This window comes from Babylonia areolata, chromosome 3 (assembly GCF_041734735.1).
Source record: "Babylonia areolata isolate BAREFJ2019XMU chromosome 3, ASM4173473v1, whole genome shotgun sequence".
Taxonomy (NCBI): Eukaryota; Metazoa; Mollusca; class Gastropoda; order Neogastropoda; family Buccinidae; genus Babylonia; species Babylonia areolata.
Window position 1 is genome coordinate 41,215,037 of NC_134878.1, and position 25,099 is coordinate 41,240,135.

At 44.4% G+C, this 25,099-nt stretch overlaps 1 protein-coding gene across 3 annotated transcripts in view; it reads right to left on the reverse strand.

Annotated features, from left to right (window-relative positions):
* Positions 1 to 1,598: 1,598 nt before the first annotated feature.
* LOC143279988 (protein patched homolog 1-like) overlaps positions 1,599 to 25,099 on the reverse strand; it is a 156,756-nt gene continuing 133,255 nt past the window's right edge. For 2 of the 3 annotated variants that reach the window (XM_076584392.1, XM_076584393.1), the window contains exons 24-28: positions 11,698 to 11,797; positions 10,447 to 10,821; positions 9,780 to 9,897; positions 8,839 to 8,973; positions 1,599 to 7,215 (exon numbers count right to left, since the gene is read on the reverse strand). In XM_076584392.1, coding sequence (XP_076440507.1) covers positions 8,861 to 8,973; positions 9,780 to 9,897; positions 10,447 to 10,821; positions 11,698 to 11,797 — 706 coding nt within the window. In that variant the 3' untranslated portion in view covers positions 1,599 to 7,215; positions 8,839 to 8,860. The remainder of the gene's footprint in view (positions 7,216 to 8,838; positions 8,974 to 9,779; positions 9,898 to 10,446; positions 10,822 to 11,697; positions 11,798 to 25,099) is intronic. The other variant, XR_013054979.1, reaches the window with a different exon arrangement.

The window sequence follows — 25,099 nt, forward strand, 5'->3', positions numbered from 1 at the left end:
CTATCCTATGGACAAGAAGTCTTTTTCAATGCTCCAAAATATTTGCTAAAGAAACTTCAAAGCATAGACTGTAAAGCATATAGACTTGCCATGCATCGACCCTCAGAACATACAAAGAAATAGGAGTACTACCTTTAGATGAATACCGAAACCTCGCATGTACTAAATACGTATTGAGAAGCTCAACAACTGAAAATTATACATCAGAGGAAGTAAAAATTACATCCGAAAACAACTTCCCCAAAAGAGCTAAAAACATATCTTATTTAACACCCATTGGCATGTTTGTGTCAAACCTGTTCGAAAAGTCTGAAATTAATTCAGATAACGTAGACACACAGAAGACCGTAAGTCCATACCCCATCTGGGAGATGAATAAAGCACATTTTGATGTTAATCACACTGACATGAAAAAGAATGAAAATCCAAATATCATGGCAACGGAAGTCCGAGTACACCTTCAAAATAGATACTGTGATCATTTACAGATCTACACAGACGGCTCACTATTAGACAATGGCCAAGCAGGTTCAGCTTTCGTTATACCAGAACTGAAAACGGAAAGATCATACTATATTGGTAAAAATCGTTCAATATTCACTGCTGAACTTATTGCTGTTCTTATGGCTTTAAATCATATTCTTGATCTTCCAGTTTGCCTTCTACAAGTCTTGTTTTGCGTTGATTCCAAATCTGTATTTGTGCTTTCAAACTCATCAAATTGTAAGAACAAATCCAAAATCATAATAGAAATCAGCCACATTTTATATCTTTTAAGCTTGAAAGGAACACATATTACTTTTTGCTGGGTTCCTTCACATCTTGGTATTCTCTACAATGAATGGGCTGACAGTGCTGCAAGAAAAGGTGCAAAAAAACGAACAGGGAACCATAGAACTTTATGTGCCTCTGTCTGTACAAGAGGGTTATCGAATACTAGAAAAAACATCATGGAACAAAGTCAGAGAATTATACCAGGAAAACGGCAAAACTTTAAACCATAGTGTAATTAATGTTCAACAACTGGGAACTATCAATCAGTCAAATACAGACAGTAATTCAATAAGATTAAGGCAGATCCATACCTTATCAAACAGGATAAAACTGAACGCTTTTATAACTAAGTTCAGCAAAGATGTCGGATGCATATGTGGAGAACATATATCTAGCAACCATGTAATATTCGAATGTCAGGATCTAAAATGTTTTTTGCCAGACTTCACCAAAAGTTCTTTTGAATGTGTTATTAACAATTCCAATATGTTATTTGCTGTTGCAGAAGGTTTGCTGCGTAGTCCAATAGGAGATTTGTTATAGTTGTTTGATGTTGGCGTTTATAACGTTTCACCCTCCACACATACACACACTTTTACTCCCCACCCCCCTCCCACAACTCCTACCCCCACGTGTTTTTTTTTTGTTTTTGTTGTTGTTGTTTTTGTTGGGTTTTTTTCGTCTAATATCACTTCAAGTGGAAAGACGTTAAACTGAAGACGAACGAACACACATACACGCGCGCGCGTGCGTACAGAGAGAGAGAGAGAGAGAGAGAGAGAGAGAGATGTACAAAGACAACAAAAAAACATCATCTCCAGCCAAACATTTTGTTTTGATTTTATTTGAATGCTTCAAATGTGGTCGTTCCTTGCACTCAAAATGTCCCTGGAGTGGACCAACCAATCAACGCGAAGTTGACAGTTATGAAGCCAATCGCGACAGGCAACACATAACGCTGTGGATTGTGGCAGCGGACCACCAACCTAGCATTGCACTGTGGACGATAATTTTGGTTTTCGTGAACTACAGAAACAACAACACGTACAACTAGAGTGGTTTGTTGTGTCAGAATCCCTCAGCACATGATGGGAAGCCATGAACCTGTTTTCAGCACGGACCTGACAAACGATCACAAATAAACAATAACAATGAACCATACTGTGAGGTACAGTATATGACACCAAACATACTGTGATGAACAATTTTCTTTTGTTTTTTTCACTGTCAGGATTTTTGGCTACAGCTGTCTGTAACGGTCCTGACATCTGTACAGTGCAGAATGCCCAGAGGGGTAAGGGAGATGTTGGGGGTCGGGGGGTGTTGGGGGTCAACATATAGGGCCTCTGGGACAACGCCATGACTGACGTCACCAGAGACGTGCAGAAACAAACGTACACACACACAGGGCCTATCACAGACCTGACCCTCTGGCAAAGGGTGTGTGTTGCAAAGTGAATGCCGTGCAAACGAACGGTTTTCATTGAAAAGTGTTACTGCACTGTTCTCTGTTGTGGAAATATGTTAATGCATTTTTCTTTTCTTGAACCCTTAGCGAACACACACACACACACACACAGATACCTTCATGATACATACAGATATCAACATGCATACTTTGAGAAATCATTTCACTTTAGCATCATTATCACTGAGTACCAGTCAGTCTTTTCAACATTCTTTTCCTTCCATCCCCATCAAACTTCCTAAACCTCTATGGATGTGTATGTGCAAACATGTGATTGAAAAAAAAATGTGTGTGTGTGTGTGTGTGTGTGTGTGCACCTTTGCCAGAGTTACTTTCAGTTGAAGCGATCAACGCTCGCCCAACTGCCCTATGGATGAGGTATTTGTTATCATAACCCAGTCTGGGGACACAAACAAGTGATACAGTGACAAAACAAGACAACATCCACCACGGTAAACAACACACTTCCACAACCCCCAGCCCCATAAAATACTGATATTTTGTTGTTTGAAATGTACAACAAATAATTCCGAACAAAGCTACCAGTATATAATGTAAATAATAAATATTCATTTCTAGTTCATGACGACAGCTCAGTTCATCACAATCGGTGACAAGATGATGTACACTGCTTTGAAAAGTTTACAGAATAAGATGGTGATTATGCTTCATATTGCATTTACATAATTGCATTTACATACTAAGTTCAAACACATACTGCCCTGTACACAATTCCAGTCATCAACATGCAGTTATAAACTTTTTGTATATGCAACTGATAATGTTGTCTAAAATGTTCCCTTGAAAAGCTGAAATGATGATAACTGATAGTGGTGACAGATTTTTTGTGGCCTTCACACTTGAAAAATCAAATTCCTTTTTCTTTTTAGAAATATTCACTACTATGCAAGAATAAACTCATTCAGTTTGAATTTCATGAAAGCACATGTCATTAATTTTATATGTCCAATTTTTACATCAAACTGTCTGCACTAAATCTTGAAAACAAAACAAACAAACAAAAAAAAAAAGTGTAGAATAAGACAAGACAAAAATAGCACCAAAGATGTAATAAATCAAGATCAGAAAGCAGTTTGTTATCCACAAATGCACAAGAAACAAACCACCTGAGGACAATGATGGCAATATATGTGATTCATCAACAAAAAGATAAAACATACCATTTTCTTTGGTCTGTAGCCATCAATGGACAATTAAAAACTGAATCTATTACAAGCAGACAAACATAGATTATAGGCATCTAGAGATATGGACACTTTGCAAAGGAATCAAAAGGTGGAACACATTAGTAAAGACTAATGCCTTGTGCGAGTATGCACAGGGGTGACACTGACACTCAAATCTCCGTCCGTGTGTGTCAGTGCAAATATGAATAGTATGCCTAACACGTTCCTGCTTGTGCTCCATGCTTTCATGTTTATTCAATTATTGCTGCACTGTATTTGTTCTTCAATGGATAAGAAGTGTTTGAATAAATAGTAAAATACTATTGGTTGATTTATATCTTATGCAACAAAATTACCGAAAAAGCTTTATGTATTTAATATGAAATTTGCCATTAAAAATGAATAAATGTATAGATATTACTAAAAGCAATATGAGGTTCTGCTGACCGGGGGAAAGAACAAGTATTACCCTATCATTCAGCAACCTGAGTTTGACTCACCATGGTTTTTCCTAACTTGATTCCCATGTCAAAACAGTTTCTTCAAAATGAAACTAACTCTGTATCCTGTTAAAGCACTGAATAATCAAAATTACCTAACAGCTGCCGAAAACTGAATTAAGAAAAATGGATTTAAAAGAAAGGATTTCCAAATCTGTGCTGTTGTCTACTATAGTGAAACCATGTGAGACATCACAAAGAGGAATACTGTAAATGAGATTTCTCCTTACTGAGAGAGGTGGCAAGAAAAATCACGGTATGATGTTTAGTTAACAGACAAACAACAAAACAACAAAAGACACATTCATGTAGCTAATACCCGCAAACACAGGGAAAATGAATTCTGTTGAGAATAACTACAATGAAGAATTTACCCGCTTTGTAATTTACTTTGCACTAGGAGGACTCCAAAGTATTGGACACACAGATCAGCAACAGTACATAATGCAAATGCCTTGAACTCATCATGCCCTCCATTCTTTTCACCTCTACCCCTTGTCCCTTCATACCCCCCACCCCCCCACACCCGACACCCCCTCCACAACCACTCTCACCTCACCATGCAGTTTGCGTTACTCCCTTCACATAATAAACCAATGGATGGGTGAACATTATCAACATATGAAGTATTGTACGATTAGCTCTTTTTTCTTCAAATGGGTAAATGCATAGGTGGGGAACTGGTGGGGGGAATATTTAATTACAAAAAAATCACTGGGCATGTTCAGCAAAAATGGAGATGCATTCCGATCCACTGGCCATTCCAGAACCCCTCCCCAAATGACAAAACACAACTCCCACGTGCACACATCAGCAACCACATCAGCCACTAGATTTCGTGTCTTGCCATGGATTTCACATGTATCTTTCTCGTATACGACCATATAACCAATAAATACAGGCTTATTTTGTCTTTATTCCTCAAGTAAAAAGCTAGAGTATTTTCAACTATTTGTGATAACAAAGTGACTCACATTTATTCTTACAAAATGTCATGCATTTTTACTCTCCCTCACTTATGCACACACATTGTCTTCCTCCTTCCATTCTCATTCCTACAAACATTTATGCAAACATGATAGTCATTGACACATCATAAACCACACACACACACACATGCACACACACATACACATGTATCACATATGTGAAGACTCAAGCTGATGCACATTCAGGATCTATCTACTTTCATACTGACCAGCATAAAGAAAAGTACAATTCAATTTGATCATGTTCACACACACACACACACACACACACACACACACACATGCACTCACACTCACTCACTCACATGGTGAGCAACACACAGGCAGGACCACACCATGCACCCAGACCTCTCAATCACAGCCCACAGGACCAAACAGCCCAGGACCAAACAGCCCACAGGACCAAACAGCCCAGAAATTAAATGACAACAATTTGCATTTTCAGCAGATGATCATGCCACTTGCTCTCTGATTAGAAACTGCTTGTCTTTTTCTGTACAGAACAATTATATATACCGCCACAACAAGCAGTCCTTGGCCAGTCAGCTTCACAGAATACATCAATAAATAACCACGCTGTGTCATTCAGTCAGTGACCGAGAGAACAAGGAACACACACACACACACACACACACACACACACACAACACACACACACATACAGAAACTGCACACACAACGACTCTCATTCTGTGTTTTCATTTCAATTTACCCGTAAACCTGAGGATGAATTGTTCAGATTTTTTTTTCTTCACCAGAGTGCAAATGCTCAGCTTGACCATATCCAAAACTTTGGCCAGCTCTATGGTTAACCTGAACCTCATTTGCTTTTTGTGTTGCCTTCAACAACAGGCCTCTGTCATCATCAGAACTTTAGTTTCTGCAGGTTGTATCACTCATACCACCTTTTACACTTGCATTTGTACACACACTCACACATACACACTTGCATGCCTGAAGATAATCAGGTGAATGGATAGCAGTATGCCCCAAAACTGTCTGTAACATTCGATCACAAGTACACCATTGTTAAATGGTATCCACTGTACACCTATGTGCAAACATCTACAAACAGCATGATATCACACAGGAAAACTCCAGTACAGGCATGCACGTTTCTCCACATCTTTGTACAAACATGAGGTATTCGTTTGACCCAGATGACCAAGGCTGTCCTCTCTGCAGCCCTGCCATCTTTTTAAATTACACATCAGCTCTCATGGGAAGACCCAGTCAGTATCGCTGAAGGCCACACGTGCTTCACTGTACAAGACAGATGAGTGTCATTTGTCACAATTTAAAGCTCCAAGCAGGTGGATAGTAAGGTTTCTTGCTGTCACCAGTTCTCATCACACACAGGAGGCAGGGCAGCAAGACAGTGACTAACAGTGTCCACATCACCTGAACCCTGTGCCTGATTTCACCTGTCCACATCACCTGAACCCTATACCTGATTTCACCTGTCCACATCACCTGAACCCTATACCTGATTTCACCTGTCCACATCAACCACTCTGCCATGTCAATGTCTTGGGACACATCCGTCTCCTTGATGTCTGGTGTTTTCATCCAACCATCCCTCCCCCACTAAAAATAATTGAACAAGTGATGGTGACAAGGTGTGAATTCTGCAGTCAGGAGAACAGTGAGAGGAGGAAAACCAGGTGATCCTGCGACCTTGAAGCTGCGTGTCACCAATCTCTGTAGCTGAGCGGAATGGCATAGCACTGTAACACTGAAGTGCACTTTAACAGTGTTGGTTGATACTGCAACATTTCTATCTGCAGATACCATCAGTTGGTTGGTGTTCTTCCTCTCTATAGCTTTCTGAGAAAACCTCCCTGCAGCACACAAGTACCACTACATTCCTTTTTTCTCTAAATAATGGCGAAACAGAAGTTGAGGATCTTGATAGCAAGATGCAGAAAACAAGCAGACGTGTGAAATGGCTGGGTGCACAGTCCAGATGACATGTCAAGCACAGCAGTTAGAACCAAAGGAAGCGAGGTAGATGTCGGAGGGAGCGTGCTGATTGATGCGCCACCAATACCGGTCAGCGACCAAGTCCATGCAGAACAGATCAGAGGTTGCACTGTTCACTCTGCCCACCCTTCCCCCACCCCACACCAGTTACACTCCCTCCACTGAACACACATAAGATCACAGACACGCACACACACACACACACACACACACACACACACACACACACTGGTGTGGAGGTGTCTATGTTCCTGTCAATGTGGGGCTTGCAGGTCCAGCAGCGTTGGCACATCAGGAGACAAAAGTAACAACATCTGGAACAAACAACAACAAATCTATAGTTCTTCTGCTATTGTACTTCACATTCAAATACACTGATGTCACAAATTCTGCAAAGGCAGTGCTAATGGATCTTTTCCAGCTGCCTGATGTGGCAGAGTTCCAGTGTCTAAGTTACACAGCAACAGGGAGTGAGACACCACAAGTTTATAATCACACTTTTATCATTAATCACACAATACAAGATACAGAACCAAGCTCAGTGCGTCACAACTGGCACCATGAGATCCACCCCAATCCTCAAGATGGAGGAGACCACTGGGCTACAGTCATTGGAGGACAGAAGTGACACAAAGATCCTCATCCAGGCAGCAAAATTCAAACGCCTTGAAAACCATCCAGTGAACAACAGAATGAGCAGACCCACCAAGAGCCAGCTGAAAAGAGGCTGCTTCATCCACCAGTCAAGACGCCTTGAAACAAACCCCAGTCTTGATGGAACACGAAGCAAAGCCTATCCCAGCAAATATCACCCACCCATGTTGGAAGAGGCAGGTGTTCCCAACAGTAGTCACCAGAATTCCCGGAGTGGAGAAGAGAGGAACACAGTCAGACACCCAAAAGAAGGCCCCGGCCATGGAGTACATCTGCAACCAGTAACCTCCAGGAAGACTGGACCCATGTCTTTACAGATGGCTCCGCCACAGAAGCAACGAGGGATGGTGGAGCTGGAATCTTCCTCCAATACAAAGATGGAGATGAAGAAATTGCAATTCCAACAGGAAAATACTCCACAAACTTTCAAGCTGAGCGAGAAGCCCTCTGTGAGGCAGCCACAACAGTCTCGCAGAACTGCACAAGAATAACAGGGCAGGTGGTAGTGTTCTCAGACGCTCTCTCCATGCTCCAAGCCCTCAAGAACTCCCGCTGCAAAGAACAGAACCATCTCACTTCAGCCCTTGTTGCCCTGAGTGCCAGAGTGGAGAAAGTGGTGATACAATGGGTACCAGCACACTGTGTCATCAGAGGCAACGAAAAAGCGGACATTCTGGCAATAGACTGTGCACAGAAGGGGCAGGCCAACAAACTGGTGTCATATAATAAAATTAGGACAATCATCAAGACACAGTAAGAAATAAAGTTGCGCCTCCAGCGAATATAACCCAGGAGACAGATACCATTTGCTGGAACGACGGGAACAGGTCAAGATCTTCCGCCTGAGGACTGGACACAACCGTCTGCTCCACCACATGCACACAAAATTTGCCATTGGACAGAGTGGAGAGTGCACTTGTGGTGAGAGGACCAATGACAACCGACCACATCCTTCAAGACTGTATGACGCATGCAGCATCCAGGAGGAAGTACTGGCCAACACCGACAGCAGTGGAAGCCAAGCTGTACGGCACCCTGGAGGAGCTGCGATGGACGGCAGCCTTCATCGAGGACACCAGGCTGCTCATCTAACGGGAGGCGAACGAGGAAGAAGAATCACACAATCTGATCTATTTTGTTTAACAGTACCTGAAAAATAAGAGAAATACTGACTATGACAAAAACTTCTGTTTTATTCGGAGTCATACTGAAAACATATACTACTGCTTTATCTAACAGTAAACGAAATTGTATAAAAATGGAATTTTAAAAAGTCTACTCACAAACAGCATTGCCGAGTGAAAGCTAGCACTCAGAGTCTTCCTCTGAAAGTCGTCTACGTCCCTGACTTTCCTTCTCTTTCAACTGTCGCATTTTCCGACGCTTGCTTTTGTATGTGTGCTCCTGGCTGACAGCACCTGAAAAAGAGAAAGATGGCAAAGACCTTATCACTCACTCAGTTTGAAGACAAACAGTGCTGTGAGACATCCACATGGAAACAATCCAGCAGGCACAGTTTGCACAGAGTAACAAATGTGATCATGAAAGCAATTCAAAACTAATTCAAAGAGGAAAAAAACAGTTGACGAAACCAGTCTGGGGCAGCCTCTCTGCTGCACACAGCAAGGTTTGAAAGAGTGTTGTGTTGCTTGATTCCCCTTCATGTCCCTTCATCTTTACCCAAGCAAACCATCAGAACAATGAGCATTCTTACAGTCCTTACTCTGCAGCTTACACCACTCCCTCTGATCTCATCTCACATTATAGAAAAAGGATTGTCTCCCATCTTCTGGCTTTGTGAATTATTGTTTTTACCCAACCCACCATGTGGGCAGTACAGTTCTGCCTTTGGGACAGTGTGTGCCTAGTATATCTATGTTTCCATATCTCACCAAAAACTGACGTGGATTGACTCCCACATCTGATCCCAGATTCCTGTCACTTCACCACAACTCTACAGTTTCAGTGGCAACGTGTCAAGTGTGCTGAATGATCCACATACTGCTTTTAAAACAACTCCACACCAATCTCTAACCAGTCCCTCAACCTGAAAACTATCCATCTCTTCACTGATCATTGGTACCCACATTGTGAATGTTTTGTTGTTAAAGATAAAAATGGCAACAGTGAAAAATCATCAGACACAACACGGACACACAGACACACACCCCATGCTTGGCTCCACACCATACTGCACTTTTTCTCTCAGAACCAAACTACTGACCTGGACAAGGCGTGTGCACCTCCACTTTCACTGTGGCTGTGGCCTTCACTTTGGTGACAGTGGTGGGCTGACCACTGCTGCTGGTTGAGGGCAGCTGTAAGAGGGTGACTGGTATAGCCTGCACAGCACACACTTATTCTTGGTCACTCAGCTTGGTCAAATCACACCCTACTGGTCATTTTCACTGGGCATAGTTTTATAAAGCCAGGACCGTAATTTTCAGCCTATAAGGCAACACACTGCATAAGGTACACCACCTACTTTTTTAAAGAAATCAGAACTGGGTCAAAGACGCACACATCAGAGACGGTGCAGAAAAAACAAGACAAAATATGTGAGATTTGGAACAAATATCACTTTCACATGCTTTCACACTATTGCAGATGACTTGCCATTTTCAGTTCTTAAGTTGGAAATAAATGAAATACAACACCCATTAAAAAACCTGAGTTTTCATAGTATTTCCACTAAAACATCTCTCCCCTATGGAAACTGATTATTATTGCATTTATCATTTGCTTACATACCTTGATGTAGTCATCGCAGATAACATACAAGATTAATATTTACCATAATAAACAATAATGATTTTGATGGTTTCATACGCACACACACACACACACCACATCACAGTTTATTTCCAACAAGACATGGGTCCCCCACTCACATTAATGCCGCTATCACAACTGCTGCTACTGATAGTGTCGTCTTCCACATAGTCCTTGGCTCGACTTGACCTGCTACCATCACCCCCTCCACCTTCACCACCACCCCCGGTGGCAGCCACACCAGAATTCGGCACGGTTGTCGTTTCCACCACCACTTCAGGCTGCACGATGATCTCATGTGATGAGTACTGTGTGGGCTCCTCTGTGATGGTGGACAGAGAAATGTCAGAGTTCCTGCGGGGGTACACGCGGCGCCCTCTAGAGGAAGAGGAGGAGACAGAGGAGGAGGAGGATCGGACGTGACGCAGCGGCAGCCTGGGGGAGGGTTCCGGGGTGGGGGTGGACAGGCGGTCCGCGTTGCCTTTGGGGATCACCTGGAGGGAGGAACAACAAGGCCATCTGTCTGAAAGGTGTTGTCGTGTGGTGCTGGGTCATGTAACGTTTGGAACGCTTGTCCTGTACAGGTTTGCTCTCTGTGTGTGTGTGTGTGTGTGTGTGTGTGTGCGTGTGCATATGTGTGTGTGAGTGTGCATCTGTGTGTGTGTGAGTGTGCATGTGTGTGTGTGCGTGTGTGTTTGTGTATAGTTGTTTTCTAACCCATATTCATCTGCTGCACACACACTTTCTCTCTCTCTCTCTCTCTCTCTCTCTCTTCGGTGCAACAGCCGAATGGTTAAAGTGTTGGACTATCAATCTGAGGGTCCCATGTTCGTATCTCAGTGAGTAGAGGGTGGAGATTTTTATGATCTCCAAGGTCTACATATGTGCAAACCTGCTAGTGCCTGAACCCCCTTCATGTGCATACGCATGCAGAAGATCAAATATGCACATTAAAAATCCTGTAATCCATGTCAGCATTCGATGGATTATGGAAAACAGAATATGGCTGCCTACATGGTTGGGTTAAAAAAAAAACAAAAAAAAAAAAAAAACAACAACAACAACAAAAAAAACAACAATCATACATGTAAAATGTTACATGTCTGTCTGAGTGTGTATGTGTGTGTCTGAGTGTGCATGAAATCTGACTAAATGACACAGGAAATGAATGATGAGGGCCAAGTGGCAGCCATCAGTCGGCTCTATACAGGTAGGCAGCCTGTTGTGCAAATGACCCCATGTTTGTAAAGTACTTAGCATAGTATCCGACCGAGGATAGGCACTATATAAGAATCCATATTCAATCACACACACACACACACACACACACATGTACACACACTGCCCTGTGCCTCATGTCTGTGACGTACCTCCCCTTTAGGCCCCAGGTAGGACAGCAGCACAGGGAACAACAGCAGACCGTTCAGCACTCCCAGCAAGACAAGGGCCGCCAGCACTGTGAAGAAATACCTAAAACAGCACCACACCCTGGTCAGTGACAGCACCACACCCTGGTCAGTGACAGCACCACACTCGCACAGTGACATCACCACACACTTATCAGTGACATCACCACACTCGCACAGTGACATCACCACACACTTATCAGTGACATCACCACACTCGCACAGTGACATCACCACACACTTATCAGTGACATCACCACACTCGCACAGTGACATCACCACACACTGATCAGTGACATCACCACACCCTGGTCAGTGACAGCACCACACTCGCACAGTGACATCACCACACACTTATCAGTGACATCACCACACCCTGGTCAGTGACATCACCACACACTGATCAGTGACATCATTACACACTTATCAGTGACATCACCACACTCACACAGTGACATCACCACACACTGATCAGTGAGATCACCACACCCTGGTCAGTGACATCACCACACACTGATCAGTGACATCATTACACACTTATCAGTGACATCACCACACTCGCACAGTGACATCACCACACACTGATCAGTGACATCATTACACACAGTGACACTGGTCAGTGACATCATTACACACAGTGACACTGGTCAGTGACATCACCACATGCTGCTTAGTGACATCACCACACCCTGGTCAGTGACAGCACCACACACTGATAGTGACATAATTTCACAGTGGTCAGTGACATCACCACACACTGCTTAGTGACATCACCACACACTGGTCAGTGACATCACCACACACTGCTTAGTGACATCACCACACACTGGTCAGTGACATCACCACACACTGCTTAGTGACATCACCACACACTGGTCAGTGACATCACCACGCACAGCTCAATGACATCACCACACTGGTCAGTGAGATCATCACACACTCGTCAACATTCACACAGCCAGAATCTGGTACTCTTACTTCCAGCATTACAGTGCTCTGTGTTGCAGGCACTGCATGGCTTTGAACTGCAGTTTACTGCCGCTATAGTCCATGATCAAGAAACGTCACTTACTAAGGGACATAACTCTTTATTGGCAAGACTATATAAGAGTATTTCTCTCCCTTGCACCTCAACATTTCCCTCACATGCCGCCGCCACCACCACCACCACATTCTTTTCCACCATTAATGTGTTTGTCCATGTCACCCCATCCTGCCTATGTCAGTTTATAAATAAATAATGTGGGCGAGGAAAAATGACTTCTTCGCTTCCTGTAGTGCAAGCACACATAAAAAAGAAATGTGTACTGTGAATAAAATAGGCCAAGAATTGCTTCTTTATGGATATTAGTTCATGTGTTATATATACTATAATTATCTATGAAATGGGTAAACCAGGTCTGAGTGAAACACCAGTCAGCCTATTTCTCATGAACACAGCATCACTTTTTTAAAACATTAGCAATAAAATTGTTGTTGTTGGGTTGTTGTTGTTTGTTTTTTTTGTTGCTGTTGTTTTATTTCACTAACATCTTACAGCTGAAAGTCCCCTGACAAGCATATCTGGCTCAAACATCCACATAACCACAAAACTTCAGTGGGGAAATCGAAACAGAAATGGAAAATGTTTTAAACATTAGACACAGGCCATAATTCAACATGTGGGGTTGTGGGAGGTGAACAAACAATGTGGGTAATTCCTGCTGGCCTCCCTCACTCTCCCCCCTCTCTATCTCTGCCACACACACACACACACACACACACATTCATTCATTCATTCATTTACCATTGCACTTGTGTCTTATAAACCTTACGGTTTCATGACAATAAAATATATTCTATTCTATTCTGTACACACACACACACACACACACACACACACACACACACACACACACACACATTTTTTCCCCATTTTGTTTACTTTAAAGTTCTCGTTCTCTGTTCCCTGTTCTTTTTATTTCCTTTATTTTTTTCCTCATTATTTCTTTCTCTTTCTTCCATCCTCCCTTTCTTCTGCTCAACTTCTCCAAGGCCAGCCAGCCAACCAGCAGTGGTGTGGGGAGAAGGGGTGTGCTGCCAGGGCCCAGGGTTGCAGCCACTTGTGTAAACATAGCTTTGGCCAATGACACCTCCCCTCCCCACACCCCAGGTAACCCTCCCTGCCCTTCACCACCCCCTCCCCACCTCCAAAGCCCCCTCCCTCCACAGCCTGACAAACAACCTACACTCGTCTCCCTGACTCCCTCCCCCCCTCCTCTCTCTCTCCCCGTCAGACTGTTTCCATCCGCTTGTTGCCCCCCTTTTTTCTCCACTTGGCTTGGGTCGGTGGAGGGGGAGGGGGGGTTTCATCCAAATTCCTTTCAAGTGCACATGCCTTCCCGCACACAGGCACACTCACACATGAATGCATGCACACGCATATATACATGTGCATGCACAAATGTGTTATCCACAGGGTCAAATTTCTGATTACTCTTGTTTCAGTTTGTTCATTCTTTCATTAACTCATTAGTTCACTCTGATTCATTCCTTCAGACACACACACACACACACACACACACACACACACAGAGAGAGAGACCTTCGAACAAGTAAATGGGAAAAGTTTGTAAAAACACGCACAAAAGAAAACAACACCCACCTGTGAAGTTGTGAAATAAGGAGGAAAGGGCAAAACCTCAGAGAAGTTATGAGCACTATTCAGCAGAAAACGCAAAGACAGATCGATGGTGTGAGCACACAGCAGGCTGGAGACACTCAGAAAAAGGACCACAGGGGTGTGCAGAAGAAGGGAGGTCAACCACTAGTGGGAGCAGGGGGGGGGGGGGCAGATTTTTAGTCACCGTAATTTTCTTCCCAGGTGAAGTTTCACCGCTCTGTTCGGTATTGATCAACAACTCAATTGTACACATAGTAAGCAAGTTATTTGAGGTGTCTATGAGTACAGTACCCAAATGGCGGTGTGTTTTTCTGACTATGCACAGTGTGCGCGTATACGTGTAAATGCGCGCGCGTGTGTGTGGGAGAGAGAGAAAAAACAGAAAGGGAAAGAGAGAGAGTTTGTGTGTGTATGAGAAGAGAGAGAGAGAGAGAGGAGGGAGAGAGGGGCAGGGGGGGAGGGGGCGGCTGGAAAGTGTCTTATTAACCAGCATGAACAGTGTACCGAGCCAATGGGGGTAGGGGTGGGGGGTGAGGCCTAAGTGCTCATCTGTTTACACTCACACGCACTCACCCATCACCTCATGAAGTGAATATCTGGTACAAATCCCAACCATGTGACGCTACTATGCACTGAAGGAAACAGAGACAGAGAGAGACTTCCCCCACACTCACTCCCAACTGCCGCAAACACACACACACACACACACATTCTCTCTCTCTCTGCCAGATTTTCAGTGCTTCCCAGCTTCTTTCCGATTAGAATTTGCCATTTAAGCCACATCAACAACTTCCGAATGAGCTTCAAAATGCCACCTGCTTGTGTTTTAGCGGTGCGAATGTAGGGTGGGGAGGAGTTCAGTTTTTTAAAAATAATTTTTACAGTGTTATTTGTTTCAGATGTGAAAGATTTATACTGCTTCCGTGAGACATACAGATTCTTGCTCTACTGTTTGGGGATTCCCCTTCTCTCTCTCTCTCTCTCTCTCTCCCTCCCTCTCTCTCTCCCTTTTCATCCGCCATATGTAATGTGGCCAAACACCGAAGAACATTAAATCCTCTCTCTCCCTCCCTCTGTGCCCAAATACAAAAACTGTAGAAACAGTCAAAAGCTATTTTTATGAACCCACCCCCACCCCACCCCCAATTTTTTTTTCTTCTGACTCTCGCTCTATCTTCTCCTCTAACACATGCACCTAGACAAACATAACATCACAGAAAATTTGCACTTGAAACACACACACACACACACACACACACACACACATATATATATACACACACAATTACAGAGATTTCTAAAGGATTGTAAACTGAAATCTAATGACAGTATTTCAGTCAGTCGATGTCAGTGAGCAATGTTCAATCAATGTTTGAAAAATCTGTGTGAATATTACAGACACATGATTAATACCAACCTAAGATTTTAGTGTGTGTGTGTGTGTGTGTGCGCGCGCGCGCGCGCGCGACTTATCATCATTATGTTTGTATATGTCTTGTAAACTTTACATATCATGGCCGGAAATTACTTATTCTGTTCTATTCCATTCTGTCCTATTCGATTCTAATCCATCATACACTATTCTATTATAGAATTGTGGGTGTAGCTGAGCGAAGACGAGCGATAGACAGAGACACAGAGTGGGGTCAGGGAGAGAGGCGGGGAGAGTGAGAGAGAGAGAGAAAGAAGAGGCGACAGGAAAGGAGAGAGAGACAGATACAAAGAAATACACAGTGAGAGAGAGAGGGGAGAAGAGAGAGAGAGAGAGAGAGAGAGAGAGAGAGAGAATAGAAGAGAAAGAGGACGGAGAGATAACAGTGAGAAGAGAGAGGGGGGAGATACACACAGAAAGAGATATGAGAAGAGGGAGAAGGGAGAAAACAGAAGAGAAGAGAGAGAGAGAGAGGCAGGAGGTGGGGGTCAGTGGGGAGTGGTGATTTGGTGAACAGCCCGCCGAGGACAGAAAATCCTACCTTTGTGATTCAAATCACGCGCAGCATAGGTTTATTCTCACCGACACCATCCTCCCCACCACCCTCCCCCCACACCCTTCTGGCACCGTGTACACCTATCTACCCCTCTAGACTTTCAGTAGTGGCCTGGGTGTTAGTCTTCCGTCAGTCATAAAACGGGGTCTCAAGTGCAGCATACAGAATAGTTTAACTCCAATAAAAGAAATACACATACACGCATATTTTTAATTAAGCGCACATTAAACTAAAGAACCCACGGCAACAAGACAGCCTGGCTCCTGGCAAATGTCTGTCGTAAAATCCATTCTGGCAGATAAACAAAACTTACAGCACGAAAAAGAAGAGAGGAAGAAAGAGGGGAGGGAGGGGGAAAGAGAAGAGAGGGGGGCGGGGGGCCGGGGGGGGGGGGGGGGTGGGGGTTGAAGAGATGGGCTGAGCAGTCTGAAATTCGTAGAGAAATATGTTGTGACGAGATAAAGACAGAGGGTGGAGAGAGAGAGAGAGAGAGACAAAGAGAGACAGACAGAGACAGACAGAGACAGAGAAGACATGAAATTAGAACACACACACACACACAGAGATACGGGAAGAGACAGATATAGTAAGAGACAGGGAGAGACAAAGAGATACACAGACAGGGAACAATGAAACAGAGAAAGGCAGACAGAAACACACAAATGGGACACAGCAGAATGAAACATCTGCATCAGTCGTTCTCTCCCAAAGCCCTCAAACGAACTGAAGGAACACAAAGCAAGCAGCCAGCACAATCGGTGTTCCCATCCAAAGACTGTCTGTCCGTCTGTCTGCCTGTCTCTTTTTCTAGTTAGTCTCTGTCTCTCTCTCACCAACACTCACTACCACCAGCCACGGATAGGGGAGAGAGAAAAACACCCTCCGCGAACTCCACAAAACCCATCTTTCTACCCCTCAACAGGGCCTCCCTGGCACACGGAAGTATGTTTATTGTGAGAAGGAGGAGAGGGGAGGAGGAGGGAGGGAGGGATACTGTACTATACCTCCCCTCGCCCCCTTCTCTTCTGCTTTGCTTCCCCCCCCCCTCCTTCCCCCCTGAACCAGGCAGAACCTGACAGGGTGTGTGAGTGTGTGTGTGGTTGAAAGGGAGGATGGGAGAGGCTGATGGTTGTTTGGGGAAGGGGGGGGGGGAAGAAAGAATGGGGAGGGAAAGAGAAGGGAAAGAAGGGTGGGCTGGGGTGGAGAAGGGGGCGGTGAGGAAGGGGGGAGGAAGGAAGGGGGAAATTCCACCCCTTTTCGGTCTTCTTGGGTGGTCTCCCCTTCTCAGTGTGTGCGTGTGTGCTCGCCTTCTCTGTCTCTCCCCGTCTCTCTCGTCTTGAGCTCCCTGCGTGCTCTTGGGGCCTTGCCTGCTGTTTTCCATACCCACCAGCGCCACAAGCTACACAGCTGCGCTCGTCCTCTCACTCTGTGTGTGTGTGCGCGCTCGTCCTCTGTGTGTGTGTGTGTGTGTGTCTGTGTGTGTGTGTGTGTGTGTGTGTGTGTGTGTGACGCGCGCACGAGCGTGTGTGCCCGTGCGCTCGAGCGTGTGAACGTAGGTACAAGTGCGATTGTTGAAGAACGCATGAGTGATTGCATGAGTGAGTGGAGAGACAGAGGGTGAGAGGCGTGTGCGTGTGTGTGTGTGTGTGTGAACGCACATTGTTTTTAACAGGATTCACTGTTTCATTCTCCACTCATTCCAAACACCATTATCGATCTATGTCTGTCTGTCTGTCTGTCTGTCACACACACACACGGAATCTCTAAAACCTGCCCCAAAATAATATGCACCACACTTTGAGGTCAGAGATCCACCTCCCTGTCTTTCTCCATCTCAGTGGACCTTCCCGCCACGATCTCCATCAAATCTCTGCATTCAGCTCTTCCAAGTCTGGCCGTAAAACTCTGTCTTCCCAAAATAGCCCCTCCCTCTCTCCGTTCGTAGTTTCTTCAGCCTTTCTGTCTGCCTGATTTTATAAACTGTCTTTCAATAGTTTCATTCCTTGGATTTAGAGTTCACGTATGCGCGTGAGAGACGTACGTGGTGTGAAAGCGTTTTGATTCAGCACTGCATGAATATATTACTCACTTTGTTGGTTATCATTCCAAACCCACCAAAATCATCGCACACATCCACTTCCAAATCAAATGCAAGGTTTCTTTCGTGAAACTGAAACCTGAAACTTTCCTGCGCAGCAAACGTGGGACGTTTGAGGAACCCGTTGACAATTTTTGGTTTTGTAACAGTATGTCTGTCGTTTCGTGTATTATGCAGGGTTGTCTTTTTTTCGGGTTAGTTTTTCTTTATTTTATCTATCTATCTATTCTCTGGCGGGAAAAAAGCGACTGAATAACACATACACAAAACAAGAGAGGCAAGGCCTTCAAGACTCACTTGTGATACACTTTTAAAAAAATCCAAGCTTTTTATGTATTGAGTATAATTTCAAAATGTAATGTTTAAGATGAGAAAGATCAGTTTAAAGCAAATTAACTCCCCTAGCATTAATTCAGAGTAATTTCCCTTTTTTACTATCTGCACCAAAACGTTTGCAAAATAAATACAACTTCCATGCTTAGCAAAAGAAGTTCCTGTTTGAACAGAAAATGATAATAATGACTGCTCTTGTTGTTGGGTCAGAATATCAGATCAAAGTGCCAAGTTTAGAGAATACAAAAAATATAAATATAACAGTAAATGCAGTTTGCATATAATTTGGCTTCATTTTTTACTCACTTGTGTAAACAAAGTGAGTATGTTTTAACCCGGTGTTCGGTTGTCTGTGTGTGTGTGTGTGTCTGTGTGTCTGTGGTAAACTTTAACATTGACATTTTCTCTGCAACTACTTTGTCAGTTGACACCAAATTTGGCATAAAAATAGGAAAAATCCAGTTCTTTCCAGTCATCTTGTTTAAAACAATATTGCGCTTCTGGGATTGGCACAAAAAAATAAAGAATGAAGCCTAATTATATGCAAACTGCATTTACTGTTATATTTATATTTCTTGTATTCTCTAAACTTGGCACTTTGATCCGATATTCTGACCCAACAGCTACAACAGTCATTATTATCATTTTTTGTTCAAACAGGAACTTCTTTTGCTAAGCATGGAATTTTAATTTATTTTGCAAACGTTTTGGTTCAGATAGTAAAAAGGGGAAATTACTCTGTAATGCTAGTGGAGTTAATTTGCTTTAAACTGATCTTTCTCATCTTAAACATTACATTTTGAAACAAGAGAGGCAAGGCCTTCAAGACTCACTTGTGATGCACTTTTTTTTTTTTTAAATCCAAGCTTTTTATGTATTGAGTATAATTTCAAAATGTAATGTTTCAGATGAGAAAGATCAGTTTAAAGCAAACTAAGTTCCCCAGCAGAGTAATTTCCCTTGTTCTGCTATCTTCACCAAAACGTTTGCAATAAATAAAACTTCCATGCTTAGCAAAAGAAGTTCCTGTTTGAACAAAAAATGATAATAATGACAGATCCTTTGTTGGGTCAAATATCAGATCAAAGTGCCAAGTTTAGAGAATACAAAAAATATAAATATAACAGTAAATGCATTATACTCAATACATAAAAACTTGGATTTTTTAAAAAGTGTATCACAAGTGAGTCTTGAGGGCCTTGCCTTTCTTGTTTATTTTTTTGTGCCCATCCCAGAGGTGCAATATTGTTTTAAACAAGATGACTGGAAAGAACTGAATTTTTCTTATTTTTATGCCAAATTTGGTGTCAATTGACAAAGTATTTGCAGAGAAAATGTCAATGTTAAAGTTTACCACAGACACACACACATACACAGAGAGACAACCGAACACCTTGTTAAAACATAGACTCACTTTGTTTACACAAGTGAGTCAAAAATAACGTCTTCCTAGACATAGGGCAAAGCCTTTGAAATACTAAACATCGTAACATCAAGGGTTCACTTACAGACAGTCCACATCGAATGGGAAAAAAAGGTTGGTTTTTGGTTTGTTTTTTGTTGTTGTTGTTTTCAAAAGATACACACATACAAATTTCCAATCAGACTGACAAAATTGTGTCGTGCTGTGCTGTCTTGTCTTGCGCTATGTTGTTATGTTGTGTTGTATTGTGCTGTGCTGTGAGGCATGGAACGGACAGCAGCAACAGGGACACAACCGGTGTGAGAAAGTGGGGAGTCACTGACGTCAGGTCCCTATAGTGGCAGGTAAACAACAGGTGTAAAGACTGTGCGCGGTAATCACACCTAGTTTGGTTCTGGGAGGGAGTGTGTGTGTGTGTGTGGGGGGGGGGGGGGGTGAGGACGAGAAGGGGCAGTGGCTGGCCTCTAGTCCAGTGACACTGGTGGTGTCCTCACGCCCACCAAGGAGTGGCGGGGTCCACACCTGGAGGAAACACCTTCAGCACCATCACTGTGGGGTGTGTACCTGGCAGACACTACCCCCGTCCAGCCAACCGTACCTGCCATTGTGACGGGGGTGGAGGAGTGAGGGGTGTCAGGAGAGAGGGAGGGGGGGGGACTGTGTACGGACGGATGTCGTGAGCTGCTGACCGTGCGGTGACCAGGATAGACACAACGACCTACCTTTTTCCCCCCTCAGATTCTGAATGTTGTTCTTTTTTTTTCTTTTTTTTTAAATACATGTGTGCGTGTGTTTATGCCTGATTTTGTCACTGCATTTCATGTGATTCTTGATGTGCTTAGGTCGCCAAACAAATTTTCACTGTAAGTGGTTAATAAAAAGCATTGTATTGTATTGTATTGTATTGTGTTGTGTTGTATTGTATGCTGATGGGAAAGCCATGACATTGGTCGGAGATGAAGAAGAAAAGGGCGACGATGATTGATTGTCTTGGGGTAGTGGTGGAGAGAGACAAGGGGTTGAAAAATGGACGAAACCATAAGTGTGATCATGTTTCCTTTATGCAGCACGGTGTGTGATCCTGATGTCCTAAAGGTTTACTGACCACCATCATCATCATCACAATGCATGCAGATCATCAATAACTTACGACAACACACATTTCTGGCCACTGACGATTCAATAGATACAACACCCTTCTGGTGATTTTGACAGCTACAACAAAACACTGCCTGAGACTTCTGGTTGGCCACACGGCATAATTATGACCACTGACATTTTCATTTAACAGTATTTTCATTTCGAACGTGCCACATAGGAAGAGCTGAAGAGGACAACCAGAAAATCTGATACAATATTATGTCGTGATTATAAGTAGAAATCAAGTATGTGACGGATGCCTTCATAGAGCTTCAGACACTTCAATGGCCCGCAACCTGACAAAAAAATACACTACCCTCTGACGATTTAAATAGATGTGCCACGTACTGTCCACTTCACATTTTATGCCCCACAGCTCTTAAGGACACGCTGACGATTTCAATACCAAACTAAAGACCCAACCCACACTGCTGACGTCAGAGGACGCATGGAGGAGGGATAACCTCACCTCTACCAGCTGACTTATCGGATAAGAGTGCTGGGCTTTTCAAACCTGCCGCCATCAAGGGAGGCCACGCCCCACTCCCCGCCGTCCTTGCTAAGCTGGATTAACCGTCAAACTCACGGAATGCGAACCCAAAAGACACCCACATTATCCTCCATCCCTTTCTAAGACCTAAAAAGGAGCTTTAAAAAAGACCAGCACACGAGCTTAGTGCCCACAGACATAAAAGAGAGTCCTGTATGGCAGTAACCACCAGCCCAGTAATACCCCCCACCCCCTATACCTACTTTCAAATCGTTAAGACTCTAAGTGGATAACATCGATCGTCAACAACTGTACAGTTTGGCATGCAGAAAGAACAGGGAGGGAGGGAGGGAGGGTTTCACAACAATGGTTACCGACGACCACCCTCAGGTGTTAAAGGACTGGTAGGAGAGGGCGTGTGGGGGATGGCGCCCGACAAGAATCTTGGCTGGGTGGAGGGAGAGAGGGGGGGGAAAGGAGGAAGAGAGGGGGTGAAGGAGGAAGAGGAGGAGGATCGTGGAGGTTGAGCAGGAGAAAGAATGTGAGACGTCATGTCACGGTCCGCTGGAGATGGGGCTGGATCGTGAGTGGGCAACAGGATAAGAACGGGGAAGGGGGAAGAAGTAGAGGGAATGAGAGAGATAGAGAGCGGGGGGGGGATGCACCAGGCTCCAGTCCTCTATAGCTGGGACCCAACTGACCGTGCCAATGCCCCCTCCCACTCTGCTACCGCATCTACCCCCCCCCACCCCCCACCCCACACACACACACACACGCACGGACAGAAAGAGAGAATGGGAAGGGGGGGGGGGTGGCGAGAGTGACAGATAGAGAGAGGGAGGAAGAGGGACGGAATTGCTTGATACACAAGACAGACACAAACTGGAAACAGCAAATCCGATTAACCAACTCACCCTTCTGTTTGCTGATATTGAAGAAGAAAACGAATGAGAAGGAGGGGGCAGAGAAGAAGAAGAAGAAACAACACTGACACTGAAAGGTAACCATACAAAAAGGGGAAGCTACCGGGTAAAGATGGAAGAAGGGTGCTGGAAGGGAGGGGGAGGAGGAGATAGAAGGAGAAGAGAGGGAGGAGGGTCGGAAGCCTCCCCCAGCCCCGCCCCCTCAAACCCCCCTTCCCCCGCCCCCTCCCTCACCCCCCACCCAACCAAGCCACCACAGGCACCCGCCACACACCTCGATCCCCCAACGAAGCGGAACGGGTGGTGATAGCACGCACATGCATCTCCTGTTTAACCCTTACCAACCCGCCATCTTTCCTGCCTCTTCCCCACCTCGCCCCCCCTCCCCTCCCCTCCAGAACAAACTATATATCCGCACGTGAGTTATCTTTTCTTACCTCATACCCGCTCTTCTTTCTCTCCCTCCTCCTCCTCCTCACTCACTCTTCTTTTATCATAAGTCTTGCCTGTATCCCAACCACCACCCTACTCTCTGTCTCTGTCTCTCTCTTCCCGCAACGACTTTATCTTTTATCAGTTGTCGCAGTAAGCAGGGCTTCCGTCTGTCTTACGAGAGACTGGTTTGGAACTCGCCATGTTTTATGCTCGTGCACCGCGACGTAGGCTAGTCCATTGTGTGTGTGCAGGGCAGACAGTACTGGTTTACGTGACGGGACCTTACACTGGTTGCATCTGCTACCTTGGTTTTATATATGCTGTACTGGGTTGTACCGTGTTTGTTTTGTAGTATTTTGCACTGCAACAGCACTGCAATGTGCTGTGTTGTGCTGCTGTATACTGCGTTACTTATATCTTGCAACGTACCACTTGTTGCCATAGTTTCTTTTACGTGGCGCTTTTACAGTGGGCATCATTTATGTGAAATCATTTTCATTGCCCAGACAACAAATCCAGACCTACTGGAAGGGAAAGAGACGGGGTGGGAGGGGTGAGGGAGAGAGGGGTATACCTCCCCGAATCGAACGACGAAGAACCTGGGATTTTCTCGCTTCCAAGCTCGGCACGTTATCCCTTTGGCAATCGTTCTCCACTTCCTTTTTAACCACCCCCTCCCTTTCCCAAGGACAGCTGAGACAGTTCCGTAACCCAGTTTAACAAAGTTAGATTTATATAAAAAAAAATTAACCCCTGAGCGTTTATACTGCAACACTGCACCCAAATTCGAGTCGCAACCATTAACAAGGCAGCTCGATTGTTGTCGGTGTGTTCAATCCGTATGGCAGCACAGAGTTCATTTAAAAACTCGAGAAAGAAGGAAGAGAAGGAGGAGAAGCAGCAGCAGAAGAAGAAGAAGAAGAAGAAATCATCAAGAACATTAATTTCGTATCCCTGTCCCTGGATCTCAGAGTAGGTTTGTTTTGTTTTGTCTTTTGTTTTGTTTTGGAGCACGTTTTTCAGCCCACACACAAAGGAGAGCTACAAAGAGACAGAGACAGGCTGACAGAAAGAGACAGAGACAGAGAGAGAGAGAGAGAGAGAGAGAGAGGCCGACAGAGAGAGACAGAGACAGGCCGACAGAAAGAGACAGAGAGACAGAGACAGGCCGACAGAGAGAGACAGAGACAGGCTGACAGAAAGAGATAGAAACAGAGAGACAGAGACAGGCCGACAGAAAGAGACAGAAACAGAGAGAGACAGAGACAGGCCGACAGAAAGAGACAGAAACAGAGAGAGACAGAGACAGGCCGACTGAAAGAGACAGAAACAGAGAGAGACAGAGACAGGCCGACTGAAAGAGATAGAAACAGAGAGAGACAGAGACAGGCCGACTGAAAGAGATAGAAACAGAGAGAGACAGAGACAGGCCGACAGAAAGAGGCAGAAACAAAGACAGAGACAGGCCGACAGAAAGAGATAGAAACAGAGAGAGACAGAGACAGGCCGACAGAAAGAGACAGAAACAAAGACAGAGACAGGCCGACAGAAAGAGATAGAAACAGAGAGAGACAGAGACAGGCCGACAGAAAGAGACAGAAACAAAGACAGAGACAGGCCGACAGGCAGAGACAGAGACAGGCAGACAGACAGAGACAGAGACAGGCAGACAGAAAGATACAGAAACAGAGAGAGATAGAGACAGAGACAGGCTGACAGAAAAAGCAAATCAATTTCAGGACTGGGCAGCACAACGTGTCAGACCCAGTCTGACCACTGTCTGGGGATACATGCATATCATTTCAACAAAACCTACAGAAAGACCCTTCTCTGAGTCTCCCTCTCCCTAATAAAGAAAAAGCAATGACTGGGTG